Source organism: Balaenoptera borealis, assembly GCF_965194805.1.
Source record: "Balaenoptera borealis genome assembly, chromosome: X".
Lineage (NCBI taxonomy): Eukaryota > Metazoa > Chordata > Mammalia > Artiodactyla > Balaenopteridae > Balaenoptera > Balaenoptera borealis.
Window position 1 is genome coordinate 87,346,462 of NC_138881.1, and position 14,604 is coordinate 87,361,065.

Sequence of the window (14,604 nt, forward strand, 5' to 3'; positions counted from 1 at the left end):
TTGCTTAGTCCAGCACCCTCCATCTGTCCCCTTGAGACTATACAGTATCTCAGGGTGGCATTTCCCTCAACCCAACTATTCTCTTTCATGAGGTTTTGGTTATATGGGTGTTTGTAGGGTGGTGTTTGTAGGCCAGGGGCAGTGGTGGCTTACTTGACCCTGTGGCACCAGGTTGCTCTCTGCACTGGTGACTGCTGAAGTGTGATAGATGTTGGCTGTGACCTTTTTCTTTGTCTCCATCCTTTGCATCAATGCAGTGTTTTCATAGATAGTTAAATACATCTTTATTACCACATGCACATATGTAATATTTTATCATATGTACATATGAATGGAAAATAATAACAAAAGAAATAGATATTACTTAGCAGCAAAAATCCTGCTAACAGAATTTTTATGAAGAACAGATGAACTATAGAAAGTATCTGGCACATACTAGACCTTTAAGAAACGTTAGTCCCAGAGTCCTCCCTTCCATAAATGAGGAGATTTTGATGTAAAATAAATAGCATAACTATAATAAAGGGCATATGTATATTTATCCACAAGACATGAAGTATACACACATTTATGGGCTGTGGTGCTATTTTGTTGTTTTTGTTGTTGTATATGTTTCCTGATGGAGTTTGGAAGAGGATAGGATATTTGTGCCATTCTTTTTATTATTTAATGAGTTATCCTATCTGATTCTTTACTCTTCAGTTTAACACCAGAAACACACACACACACACACTGACTCCACTCATGTAGAAAGGAATTGTAGTCGTCTTTCTCCAAGTGAACCTGTCCTGTAGGTAGTTGGAAATGAGAATCCGGGGATCAGAGAGAAGAGTGGGATGGACAAAAGGACTCAAGCTAGCAGTGCCCTACGTAGATGTGCTGAATAAATAAATTGTTGTGAAAGACTCAGTTTTGTGAATCATTACCAACAACTGAAACTGTACATACACTTTCAGTTTCATATATATATGAAAAATTCATATATGTATGAAATTTTCAAGTATATTTAGGACTATTCATTTCACATTGTCTTTGTTTCTCTTTGCAAAAATTGATACATTTTCTTTGCAGTAAAGGTAGCCTATTGAGATGATCGTCACCTGCTGGTCAGAGCCAGAACGACATCTCTCAATATCTCTGGGAGGCGGCTAGGTAAGGATTCTGGAAGGGAGGGGGTCTCTGGTCTGACCCACCAACCAGGGCTTGCTGGAAGCTTGAATGGCACAGACAGGCCTTCTTACAGTATCATATGCTGCCTGGTTCTCTTGAGCTCTCTACAGGAAGTTCCACCCCTACCTCATGTAGAGAAAGCAGCCAGAATGAGGGTCTCTGAGGGAATGTATATCTGTGTGTGCATGGCTGTTTTTGGTTATATCCTTTTAGACACAATGCTTTATATATGTACTTACACATACACATAGGTGTATTATCAACAACAATTGGGATTATATTGTTCATACATCATGTAATCCTTTTTTTTTAAATTCAACAATTAACTGTGAATTCCTTTTCAGGCCAGTAGATTTATATGAAACGTTTCTGAGACTGGATTATAACAAGTCTTTATCATGTTTTCAAAAGTGTATCTCATTCATTTTACTCAATTATAAAACTAATGTATGTTTGTAATTGGTAGAAATCAAAAGGTAAAGATATGTATATGTAGAAAATGAAATGATCCTGTATTTACCTCATTTCCCTCTGCTGAGATACCCTTTGTCAGTAGTGTGGAACACATTCTGCAGAGGCTTTTTTCAAATACATATGTACACAATACATGCAGATATACAAGATGTATGAGCAGATGTACACATATTTTTTGTGTGTGAGAATGGGATTACAGCAAACATTATCATGCAATTTACCTTTTTTTTAGCTAAGGATAAAATTATCAAAACTTTAATTTGTATATTTATAGTTAGTATCTTTTCATAAGTTTAATCACAATCCTATAGTTTTCATTTATTTATCTGTATCCTAGCTCAAGAGAGTTCCTGGCATATAAAGTGTTTTCTGAGGTGTATGTGGATAATTTCCTTTCCAATTTTTCATACATCTTTTAATCTTTCAATCTCATTGATTTTTATAATGAAGAAATCAGTACAGTTCATTGTCAATGTTTTGAAGGAGTGTTTTGAAATGTTTTTATTGCTGAATTAAGGAATTAATCATGATTTTATTTTACATAGTTTCATAGCCTCCATTCAAAGTAGAATTTGCTCATTTTGCCAAATGATTATTTTTTCCATTGGAAGATAAAATTAAAATTGGAGGTCAGTGCCATCTGGTGACCAAATCCAAAATTGCAGCTTGGCATCACTTTTTAGCAAGAGGCCTACAAGGGAGACAGGGAAAGAGGACTTTTTTTTTTCTTTCTTCTTTTTTAAAATTATTTATTTATTTATTTATTTATTTATTTATTTATTTATTTATTTATTTTTGGCTGTGTTGGGTCTTCGTTGCTGCGCGTGGGCTTTCTCTAGTTGCAGTAAGCAGGGGCTACTTTCAGTTGCGGTGCACGGGCTTCTCATTGCAGTGGCTTCTCTTCTTGTGGAGCACAGACTCTAGGCACGTGGGCTTCAGTAGTTTTGGCACACAGGCTCAGTAGTTGTGGCACACGGGCTTAGTTGCTCCACGGCATGTAGGATCTTCCAGGACCAGGGCTCGAACCCGTGTCCCCTGCATTGGCAGGCGGATTCCTAACCACTGCACCACCAGGCAAGTCCCAGGACTTCCTCTGTCAGAGCCCCCTGGAGGAAACTTTCTGGGATTTAAATGGCAAAGGAAATGTTAAATGGTGATGCAGACAGAACCCATGGATATTAACTCCTTTGACAGGAAGTTTTCTTTGGCCCTTCTCTCAAATTAAAAAAGTACATGTATGTGTGTAGTTATAAATCTGTGTAACTTTTTAACTTTACAACATATTTAACATCTTTTAATGTCCTAAATATATATTTTTCAGCATCACTTTTTACAATTTTTATTGGAGTATAGTTGATTTACAATGTTGTGTTCATTTCAGGTGTACAACAAAGTGAATCAGTTATACATATACATATATCCACTCTTTTTAAGATTCTTTTCCCATATAGGTCATTACAGAGTACTGAGTTCTCTGTGCTATACAGTAGGTCCTTATTAGTTATCTATTTTATATATAATAGTGTGTATATGCCAATCGCAATCTCCCAATTTATCCCTCCACCACCCCCTTCCGCCTGGTAACCATAAGTTTGTTTTCTACATCTGTGACTCTATTTCTGTTTTGTAAATAATTTCATTTGTACCATTTTTTTTTAGATTCCACATATAAGAAACATCACATGATATTTGTCTTTCTCTGTCTAACTTCACTCAGTATGACAATCTCTAGGTCCATCCATGTTGCTGCAAATGGCATTATTTCGTTCTTTTTTATGGCTGAGTAATATTCCACTGCATATATGCACATCTTTATCCACTCCTCTGAGCATTACTTTTTTTTTTTTTAAACATCTTTATTGAAGTATAATTGCCTTACAATGGTGTGTTAGCTTCTGCTTTATAACAAAGTGAATCAGTTATACATATACAATATGTTCCCATTTCTCTTCCCTCTTGCATCTCCCTCCCTCCCACCCTCCCCATCCCACCCCTCTAGGTGGTCACAAAGCACCGAGCTGATCTCCCTGTGCTATGTGGCTGCTTCCCACTAGCTATCTATTTTACATTTGGTAGTGGATATATGTCCATGACACTCTCTTACCCTGTCACATCTCACCCCACCCCCTCCCCATATCCTCAAGTCCATTCTTTAGTAGGTCTGTGTCTTTATTCCCGTCTTGCCACTAGGTTCTTCATGGCCTTTTTTTTTTTTCCTTAGATTCCGTATATATGTGTTAGCATACTGTATTTGTTTTTCTCTTTCTGACTTACTTCACTCTGTATGACAGACTCTAGGTCCATCTACCTCACTACAAATAACTCAGTTTCGTTCCTTTTTATGGCTGAGTAATATTCCATTGTACATATGTGCCACATCTTCTTTATCCATTCATTTGTTGATGGACATTTAGGTTGCTTCCATGCCCTGGCTATTGTAATTACTGCTGCAATGAACACTGTGGTACATGACCCTTTTTGAATTATGGTTTTCTCAGGGTATATGACCAGTAGTGGGATTCGTGGGTCATATGGTAGTTCTATATTTCATTTTTTAAGGAACCTCCATACTGTTCTCCATAGTGGCTGTATCATTTTATCTTCCCACCTACAGTGCAGGAAGGTTCCCTTTTCTCCACAACTTCTCCAGCATTTATTGTTTCTAGATTTTTTGATGATGGTCATTCTGACTGGTGTGAGGTGATACCTCATTGTTGTTTTGATTTGCATTAGAAATGCTAATGATTTTTGTATGTTAATTTTGTACCCTGCCACTTTACTAAATTCATTGATTAGATCTAACAGGTTTTTTGGCAGTCTTTAGGATTTTCTCTGTATACTGTCATCTGCAAATAGAGACAATTTTACTTTTTCCATTCTAATTCTGATGTATTTTATTTCTTTTTAACACCTAATTGCTCTGGCTAGGACTTCCAGTACTCTGTTGAATAGAAGTGGTGAGAGTGGGCACCCTTGTATTATTCCTGATTTTTGAGAAAAAGCTCTCAGCCTTTCATCATTGAGTATGATGTTACCTGTGGGCTTGTCATATATGGCCTTTATTATGTTGAGGTACATTCCTTCTATACCTAATTTGTTAAGAGTTTTTAATAATGAATGGATGTTGAATTTTGTCAAATGTTTTTTCTGTGTCCATTGAGATTATCATATGATTTTTTCTTTCATTCTGTTAATGTGATGAATCACATTTATTGATTTGTATATATTGAATCATGCTTGTGTCTCAGGGATAAATCACACTTGATCATGGTGACTGATCCTTTATTTTTTTATTTTATTTATTTTTTTAATAAATTTATTTATTTTTGGCTGCATTGGGTCTTCATTGTGGTGCGTGGACTTCTCATTGTTGTGGCTTCTCTTGTTGCGGAGCACGAGCTCTAGGCACGCGGGCTTCAGTAGTTGTGGCTCGCGGGCTCTAGAGCACAGGCTCAGTAGTTGTGGCTCATGGGCTTAGTTGCTCCACGGCATGTGGGATCTTCCCAGACCAGGGCTCGAACCGTGTCCCCTGCATTGGCAGGCGGATTCTCAACCACTGCGCCACCAGAAAAGCCCCTGATCCTTTATTTTTATTTGAATGTTTCATTGAAGTATAGTTGACTTACAATATTATATTACTTTCAGGTGTAAAACATATTCAATATTTTTATAGATTACACACCATACAAAATTATTATAAAATATTGACTATATTCTCTGTGCTGTACATTACATCCCTGTAACTTATTTATTTTATAATTGGTAGTTTGTACCTTTTAAACCCCTTCACCTACTTTGCCCCTCCCCCCACCCCTCTCCACTCTGGCAACCACCTGTTTGTTCTTCATATCTGTGAGTCTGCTTCTGTTTTATATGTATTCATTTGTTCTATTTTTTAGATTCCACATATAAGTGAAAACGTACAGTATTTGTCTTTCTCCTTCTGACTTATTTCACTAGGCATAATACCCTCCACATTCATCCATGTTGTCACAGATGGCAAGATTTCATTCTTTTTTATTATTGAGTAATATTCTATAGTATATACACACACACACACACACACACACACACACCACGTTGTTTTTATTCATTTGTCTGTCGATGGGCACTTAGGTTGCTCCCATATCTTGGCTATTGTAAAATAATGCTGCTATGAACATTGAGGTGCATATATCTTTTTGAATTAGTGTTTTCATTTTCTTTGGATAAATGCCCAGTAGTGGAATTGCTGAATCATACGGAAGTTCTATTTTTAATATTTTTAGGTACCTCCATACTTTTCCCATAGTGGCTGCACTAATTTGCATCCCCACTAACAGTGAATGAGGGCTCTCTTTTCTCCACAGCTTCACCAACAGGCACGTGAAAAGATGCTCAACATCACTAGTCATCAGGGAAATGCAAATCCAAACCACAATGAGATACGTCACAGAATAGTCAGAATGACTATTGTCAAAAAGACAAGAATGATCCTTTAAATATGTTGCTGAATTCAGTTTGTTAGTGTTTTGTTGAGAGTTTTTGCATCTATATTCATCAGGGATACTGGCCTGTAGTTTTCTTTTCTTGTAGTGTCCTTTTCTGGTTTGGGTATCAGGGTAATAATGCTGGCTTCATAAAATGGTTTCGGAATGTTCCCTCCTCTTCAATTGTTTGGAAGAGTTTGAGAAGGATTGGCATTAATTCTTTAAATGTTTGGTGAAATTTACCAGTGAAGACATCTAGTCCTGGGCTTTTCTTCATTGGGAGATTTTTTATTACTAATTCAATCCCTTTACTAGTAATTAGTCTGTTCAGATTTTCTATTTCTTCTTGATTCAATCTTGGTAGGTTGTTTCTAAGAATTTTCCCATTTCTTGTAGGTTGTCCAATTTGTTGGCATCTAGTTGTTCATTTTTTTAAAAAGGAATTGGCTCATGCAACTGTGGAACCTGGCCAGTCCAAAATCTGCAGGGTAGGCTGGCAGGCTGGAGACATAGGGAAGAGCTGCAGTTAGAGTCTGAAGGCAGTCTGCTGGCAGAATTCCCTCTCTCTCTGGGGAGGTCAGTCATTTTTCTATTCAAGCCTTCAACCAATTGGATGAGACCCACCTATATTATAGAGAGTCATTTACTTTACTCAGAGTCTACTGATTCAAATATTAATCTCATCCCCAAAATGCCTTCACAGAAATATCCATAATAGTGTTTGACCAAATATCTGGGTACCACAGTCTAGACAATTTGACACATAAAATTAACCATCACACCTGGGATCCTGTTACAGCTGCAGAATTTCAGGCCCTGCCACAGACACTCGCCATCCTCAACCCCTAGGAATTGCGCCCTCCTACCAGTACTTCACCACCTTTCTTTGATGCATGTTAGGGTGCTAAGAACAGCTGAACACCAATTCTTCCTTCTTTATATTATTTTGGTGTGGGCGAGGTACAATGTCTAATCTTGCATGATATGGGTCTGAGGTTTCTTCCCTTCGATATGGCCACTGAGGGAATGAAGTGTTCACATCCAAACACTGGCTTTCTCCAGCACAGGGGTTACAGGGTGGTAGGATCATAAAGAGTAGTGCCTGGAGGGAAATCCTGTGATCATTCAGGGAATGATACCATTAAAACCTTATGAGCAGGTAAATAGGATAAATGGAATACATATTTTGGAAGATAAGCAGTAGTATGGCTGGGGGTGGGAGGGTACAAGCAGGGATCCCAGGGGTAAGGGCATCAGTTCAGACAAAAGTTCTGGGAAAAAGTGTTGGGAGTGGAGAGTACCACACAGGAGCCAGAGCAATTCTGAGGGAAGGCACACAAGTTAGTTGGAGATTAAAAAGAGAGACAGAGACAGAGAGAGAGGCAGGCTGCAGGGTTAGCATTTGCCTAGGATCATGAGAGCAAGGGAATTGAAAGCAAGGAATTGGCAGGAGAACAAGTGAATGGAAGACCAAGGCAGCATCTGAGCTGGCTAGGGAAGGAGGCGAAGGATGTGGAAGCCTGATGATGTAGAGAGAGGAAGTAGAGGGGCCATGTGATGAGTTCCATTTTCCCTGTCCACGAGGGAACTCAAACAGCTCAGAGAGCCTGAGTTGAGCCAGACAATGCAACTGTTGGTTTACATCTGAGTCTACCTCTATTCTTCACAGTGCAGCAGAGAAGTATACACTGTGATCTCTGTTCAGTTCTTTAGGTGAGAATGCCAAGATTGTCTCTGATCATTGAGGCACTACATGGAATAACATGGAATTATTCCTTATGTAATGGCAATCATCTCCTTAGTTCATATTTTTAAAGACATTCACAAGCCAATATATGGATCCTTCATGTAAATGACATAAAGAACTGAAAAGTGGCAAGTGGGAGGAAATAACTTATGCAAGACCCAAAAATGGAGGCATAATTTGTAAACTGGTGGTACCTCACCTATGTCTTCAATTATACGATTGTAACTTGAAATTTGGTACTGCTATTATTTTAATTTCAAAAATTATGCCTGCTTGTTGTCTAAAGTGCAAAAATTACAGAAGTACAGAAAATAAGTTGTGCAAGTGTCCCTTTCAACTCTTGCCTGCAATTCTGTACTGCTAATTGCATCGATGAGAAAGGTCACACAGACCTGACCATAATGTGAGATTCCATGTTATTGTTGTTTGTTTGGAAGTGAAATGAAATGCCTCAACCCCCTCAAGCACATGAGAAATGCATGGGCAGACAGGCTGACTCTCCCCTACTCTAAGGTACTGAGGTGAGATCCCTCCCACAGTGCACCTTCAGAAAGGGAGAGGGGGCAGTACAGTGGATGGATGAGAATCCCTATGGAAGCATGGTGAGAGGTGTGAAAAGGCCTGTTTCTCATTCACCTGTATGCAAATCTTGAAATTGTTCACGGTATGGTCTTTGGAAATCATTATGGACAAGAAGTAAAACATGTACATCCTCATCTTCCTTCCTTCCTTCCAAAGCCCTCCACTAGCCAGTCGGCATCCCTTGCAAAGCCTCTGTTGTTCCGGGTCATATGCCTGTTTCTGAGAGTCTCCAGGTAGAGCATCTGACTGAGTCACACTGCCTCCAAAAACCAATTCCTGGAAGCATATCATGTCCCCTCTCATCAGAATTTACTGACAAACTACCTATGGAGTCAAGCCTGATATATCTGCTAGGGATTGCCAGGGTCAATGGGGGTCAGGCAGGAAGGCAACCAAGGCCTTTCGGGCCTGGACCCACTGGCTCATGATTGGGGCAGGGAACAGCAATGCAGAACACACAACATACAACATGCAACATCACTCTTTATTATGAAAACAAACAGCAGTCGTGAGTGGGGAAAATACAGAAACAACTGACCCTTCAGGTGGCTATGTTACCTGGCCTACAAGGTAACTTTGGCTTCTTTGTCGGCCAGGTCTCAACCCTGTTCATGGGCATGGCCTGAGGCTGGAGAAAAGAGAAACAATGATGATATGATGAAGACAAAGACGGCATCCAAGCGCTCCTTTTAGGGGATTTCTTTGAAGGCCTCCTCTGGGATCTTGCCTTCGGTCTGGAGAGAAGGAGTCGGGATGTCAGAAGAGCCAGCTCCCCACATTCCATTCTTAGGCCACCGGCCTCCACCTTCTTGGCCTCCCTGAAGGCCCAGAAACATTCATCTTTACCCCCACTTGATTCCCAGACCTCACCTTGAGCATACTGAAGACCTGACCAGCTCTGGTGTAGTTTTATTTGTTGTCCTGAAGGCACCTGCAATGGGAGAACAACAGGTGATCTCCATTAGTACCACAGTACAGTCACGCAGATCATGCAATGCCACCGCTAAATCTATGCCACTTTCTTGCTGGGACACATGTACCAGTATGAACACTATGTGTAATGATGAAGAAAGACCCAGTGAAAACCAAACCATCTATCACTAGCATTCATGCCCACTAGAATTCAAAACAGAAAAGTAGAGCTGTGCAAAAGAACAAGGGAACGTAATATACACTGATCAAGGAAGATGTTCAAGAAAATAACAAGTGAAAAATATTTTTGCTTTTGTTTTTGTTTTTGTTTAGTTTTCCCTTCCCCCTCCCTGTGTCCTCAAGTCCATTCTATGTCTGCGTCTTTATTCCTGTCCTACCCGTAGGTTCATCAGAACCATTTTTTTTCTTTTAGATTCCATACTGGTCTTTTTTTTTTTTAACATCTTTATTGGAGTATAATTGCTTTACAATGGTGTGTTAGTTTCTGCTTTCTAACAAAGTGAATCAGTTATACATATACATACATCTCCATATCTCTTCCCTCTTGCATCTCCCTCCCTCCCACCCTCCCTATCTCACCCCTCTAGGCGGTCACAAAGCACCAAGCTGATCTCCCTGTGCTATGCGGCTGCTTCCCAATAGCTATCGATTTTACATTTAGTAGTGTATATATGTCCATGCCACTCTCTCACTTTGTCCCAGCTTACCCTTTCCCCTCCCCGTGTCCTCAAGTCCATTCTCTAGTAGGTCTTCATCTTTATTCCCGTCTTGCCCCTAGGTTCTTCGTGACCTTTTTTTTTTTAGATTCCATATATATGTGTTAGCATACGGTATTTGTTTTTCTCTTTCTGACTTACTTCACATCTGTATGACAGACTCTAGGTCCATCCACCTCACTACAAATAACTCAGTTTCATTCATTTTTATGGCTGAGTAATATTCCATTGTATATATGTGCCACATCTTCTTTATCCATTCATCTGTCGATGGACACTTAGGTTGCTTCCATGTCCTGGCTATTGTAAATAGAGCTGCAATGAACATTTTGGTACATGACTCTTTTAGAATTATGGTTTTCTCAGGGTATATGCCCAGTAGTGGGATTGCTGGGTTGTATGGTAGTTCTATTTTTAGTTTTTTAAGGAACCTCCATACTGTTCTCCATAGTGGCTGTATCAATTTACATTCCCACCAACAGTGCAGGAGGGTTCCCTTTTCTCCACACCCTCTCCAGCATTTATTGTCTGTAGATTTTTTGATGATGGCCATTAAGTGAAAAAATTTTAAGTACAAGTTTCCAGCCATCTTTTTTTGAGATATAATGCACACACTATTTTAAAGAATACAAGTCAGTGCTTTTTAGGATATCCACAAGATTGTACAACTATCTAATTCCAAAATAATTTTATCACCTCGAACAAAAACTCCTTAACCATTAGTGATCACTCCCTATTTCTCCCCTTCCCCCAGAACCTGGCAACCACTAATCTGCTTTTGGCCCCTGTGGATTTGCCGATTCTGGACATTTCATACTATATTCAACTTTTGTGACTGGCTTTTCACTTAGCATAATGTTTTCAAGGTTGATCATGTCATGACATATATCAGAACTGTACTTTTTTTTTTTTGAGGATAAACAGCTAGTTTATTTTTTTAAATTAATTAATTAATTTATTTATTTATGGCTGTGTTGGGTCTTCGTTTCTGTGCAAGGGCTTTCTCTAGTTGTGGCAAGCGGGGGCCACTCTTCATCGCGGTGCGCGGGCCTCTCTTGTTGCGGAGCACAGGCTCCAGATGCGCAGGCTCAGTAATTGTGGCTCACGGGCCCAGCTGTTCCGTGGCATGTGGGATCTTCCCAGACCAGGGCTCGAACCCGTGTCCCCTGCATTAGCAGGCAGATTCTCAACCACTGTGCCACCAGGGAAGCCCCAGAACTGTACTTTTTTATGAGTGAATAATATTCTACTATATGGACATACCGGATTTATTCATCCATGCATCAGCTAAAGGATATTTGGGTTGTTTCCACTTTTCGGCTATTATCAATAATGCTGCTATGAACGTTCCTGAACAAGTTTTAGAGTGAACATATGTTTTCATTTCTCCTGGTAGATACTTGGGAGTGGGATTACTGGGTCATTTGGTAACTCCGTGTTTAACATTTTGAGGAACTGCCAAATTTTTTCCCAAAGCGAGTGCTCCACTGAACCTTGATACCTGTAATATATGAGAGTTCTAATTTCTCCACATCCTCACCTATGCTTATCTTTTGTTTAATTGATTAAAGCCATCTTAGCGTATGTGAAGTGGTTGTTTTGATTTGTATTTTCCTAATGATTAATGATGTTGAGCACGTTTTCATGTGCTTGTTGGTCACTTGTATACAATCTTTAGAGAAATATCTATTCAAATCCTTTCCCCATTTTTAAATTGGATATTTATCTTTTGGTTGTTGAGTTGTAAAATCCTTCAATATTCTAGATAGTAGATCTTATCAGATACGAGATTTGCAAATATTTTCTCCCATTTCGTGGGTTTTATTTTCACCTTCTTGATAGTGTCCTTTGATGTACAGAAGTTTTTACTTTTGATGAAGTGCAATTTATTTGTTTCTTTGGTTGCTTGTGCTTTTGGTGTCATATACAAGAAACCGTTGCCTAATTCAAGGTCATGAAGATATACACCTCTGTTTTCGTCTAAGTGTTTTTTTAAAATTTTATTGGAGTTTAGTTTACTTACAATGTTGTGTTAGTTTCAGGTAAACAACAAAGTGAATCAGTTATATATGACTCCATCCTTTTTCAAATTCTTTTCCCATATAGGTTATTACAGAATATTGAGTAGAGTTCCTTGTGCTATACAGTAGGTCCTTATTAGTTATCTATTTTATATATAGTAGTGTGTATATGTTAATCCCAATCTCCTAATTTATCACTTCCCCCCCAGATTTCCCCTTTGGTAACCATAAAGTTTCATTTTGAGAACTGTGAGTCTGTTTCTGTTTTGTAAATAATTTCATTGGTATCGTTTTTATTATATTCCACATATAAGTGATATCATATGATATTTGTCTTTCTCTGTCTTACTTCACTTACCCAATCAAAAAATGGGCAGAAGATCTAAATAGACATTTCTCCAAAGAAGACATACAGATGGCCAAAAAGCACATGAAAAGATGCTCAACGTAACTAATTATTAGAGAAATGCAAATCAAAACTACAATGAGGTATCACCTCACACAGGTCAGAATGGCCATCATCAAAAAATCTACAAACAATAAATGCTGGAGAGGGTGTGTAGAAAAGGGAACCCTCCTACACTGTTGGTGGGAATGTAAATTGATACAGCCACTATGGAGAACAGTATGGAGGTTCCTTAAAAAACTAAAAATAGAGCTACCATATGATCCAGCAATCCCACTCCTGAGCATATATCCAGAGAAAACCATAATTCGAAAAGATACATGCACCCCAATGTTCATTGTAGCTCTATTTACAATAGCCAAGACATGGAAGCAACCTAAATGTCCATCGACAGAGGAATGGATAAAGAAGATGTGGTACATATACACAGTGGAATATTACTCAGCCATTAAAAAGAATGAAATAATGCCATCTGCAGCAACATGGATGGACCTAGAGGTTATCATACTAAGTGAAATAAGTCAGTAAGAGTTTTTACAGTTGTAGATTCTACATTAGGTCTTTGATCCATTTTGAGTCAATATTTGTATATGGTGTGTGATAGGGGTCAAAATTCTTTTTTTTTGCATGTTAATACCCATGTGTCCCAGCACCACCTGTTTAAAAGACTATTTTTTTCTCCATTAATTATTTTGGCACCTATTGAAAATTAATTGGCTACAAATGTCAGTGTTTCATTCTGGACTCTCAGTTCTATCGCATTGACCTATCAAATGTCAGTGCCATGCAGTCTTGATTATAGTACCTTTGTAGTAAGTTTTGAAATTGTGAAGATCAGGACTTGTGAGTCCTCAGCTTTATTCTCTTTCAATATTGCTTTGACTATTCTGAGTCTATTGCATTTCCATGTGAATTGTAGGATCACCTTATCAATTTCTGGAAAGGAGCCAACTGGGATTTTGATAGATATGGTGTAGACTCTGTAGACCACTTTGAATAGTATTACCATCTTAACAATACTAAGTCTTCCAGTCTACAAACACAGAATGTCCTTCCATTTTTTTAGGTTTTAAGTTATTCCAACAATGTTTTGAAGATTTTAAAGTATAAGTTTCTCACTTCTTTAGTTACATTTCTTTCTAAGTATTTATTCTTTTGATTCTACGATAAATCAAATTGTTTTCTTAATTTCAATTTAGGATTTTTCATTGTTAAGTGCATAGAAATACAATTGATTTTTGTGTATTGATCTTATATCCTGAGATTCTGCTGAACTTGTTTATGTATTCTTACATTTTCTTAGCAAATTTCTTAGGATTTTCCATATAAAAGATCATGTCATCTGAGCATAATACTATTTTTAAAATGCTTCACATATATCATCATAAAATTAGGATACGTTTTTCATGAGCTTCCTTTTTTTCTGGAAGCAAAATATCCAAATACTTATTTTTCCAAATTGTCTGTGTGTTCCCTTTTTAATTCCCTTATTCTCCCAGCTCCTGCTTATCCTCATGCACACACAATACTCACTTTTGAGACCACTGGAGGTTCATCCCAGACTGAGTGGAGAAAGCTTGTACCATTTGCTGCTGCTCCCAGTAGAAACTGGGCATGGAGCTGGTGGAGGGTGTGGGTACTGGGATGGAGACTGCACTCTGGGTCTTTTTAGGGTTTACATCCCATACAAACAGCTCGTCATTCACGATGAAAAGACTGGAGGAAAAACGGTCACTCACTCAGATAATTGGACAGATGAACACCACCACACCCCTAACAAGAAACCTGCTCCCACTGGCACTCAGCAACCAGATTCCTTCCATTACCCTTCCTGTGTCTGTCCCCCAGGTTCATTGACTGGTCCCTCTGCCCCTCCCCACAGAGCCCACCTTTGGAGAGACTGTCTACCACCTTCACTCGATTCATAGGTTTATCTCCAACCCACAAACAATTTCGCATTTCCCCTTTACCATAGCCCAAGGGGTGGACGCTCTGATCCCCATTCTCGGAAGAAGAAACTGAGTCACAGAGAGGTCATGTGACTTGACCAAGGTCACACAGCGAGTGAGTGTTGGGTCAAGGAGAG

General features: G+C 38.8%; 1 protein-coding gene and 1 long non-coding RNA gene across 2 annotated transcripts in view; both read right to left on the bottom strand.

Annotated features, from left to right (window-relative positions):
• Positions 1-3,781, bottom strand: part of LOC309620825 — a 266,826-nt gene extending 263,045 nt beyond the window's left edge. Inside the window, exon 1 of the long non-coding RNA XR_014239673.1 lies at positions 3,480-3,781. This is a non-coding gene — a long non-coding RNA (uncharacterized lncRNA). The remainder of the gene's footprint in view (positions 1-3,479) is intronic.
• Positions 3,782-5,707: 1,926 nt separating this feature from the next.
• The window catches only part of LOC309620154 (nuclear RNA export factor 2-like), a 52,256-nt gene continuing 43,359 nt past the window's right edge, over positions 5,708-14,604 (bottom strand). The window contains exon 17 of the mRNA XM_082376219.1: positions 5,708-14,234. Within this exon, the coding sequence (XP_082232345.1) occupies positions 14,048-14,234 (187 nt within the window). The 3' untranslated portion in view covers positions 5,708-14,047. The remainder of the gene's footprint in view (positions 14,235-14,604) is intronic.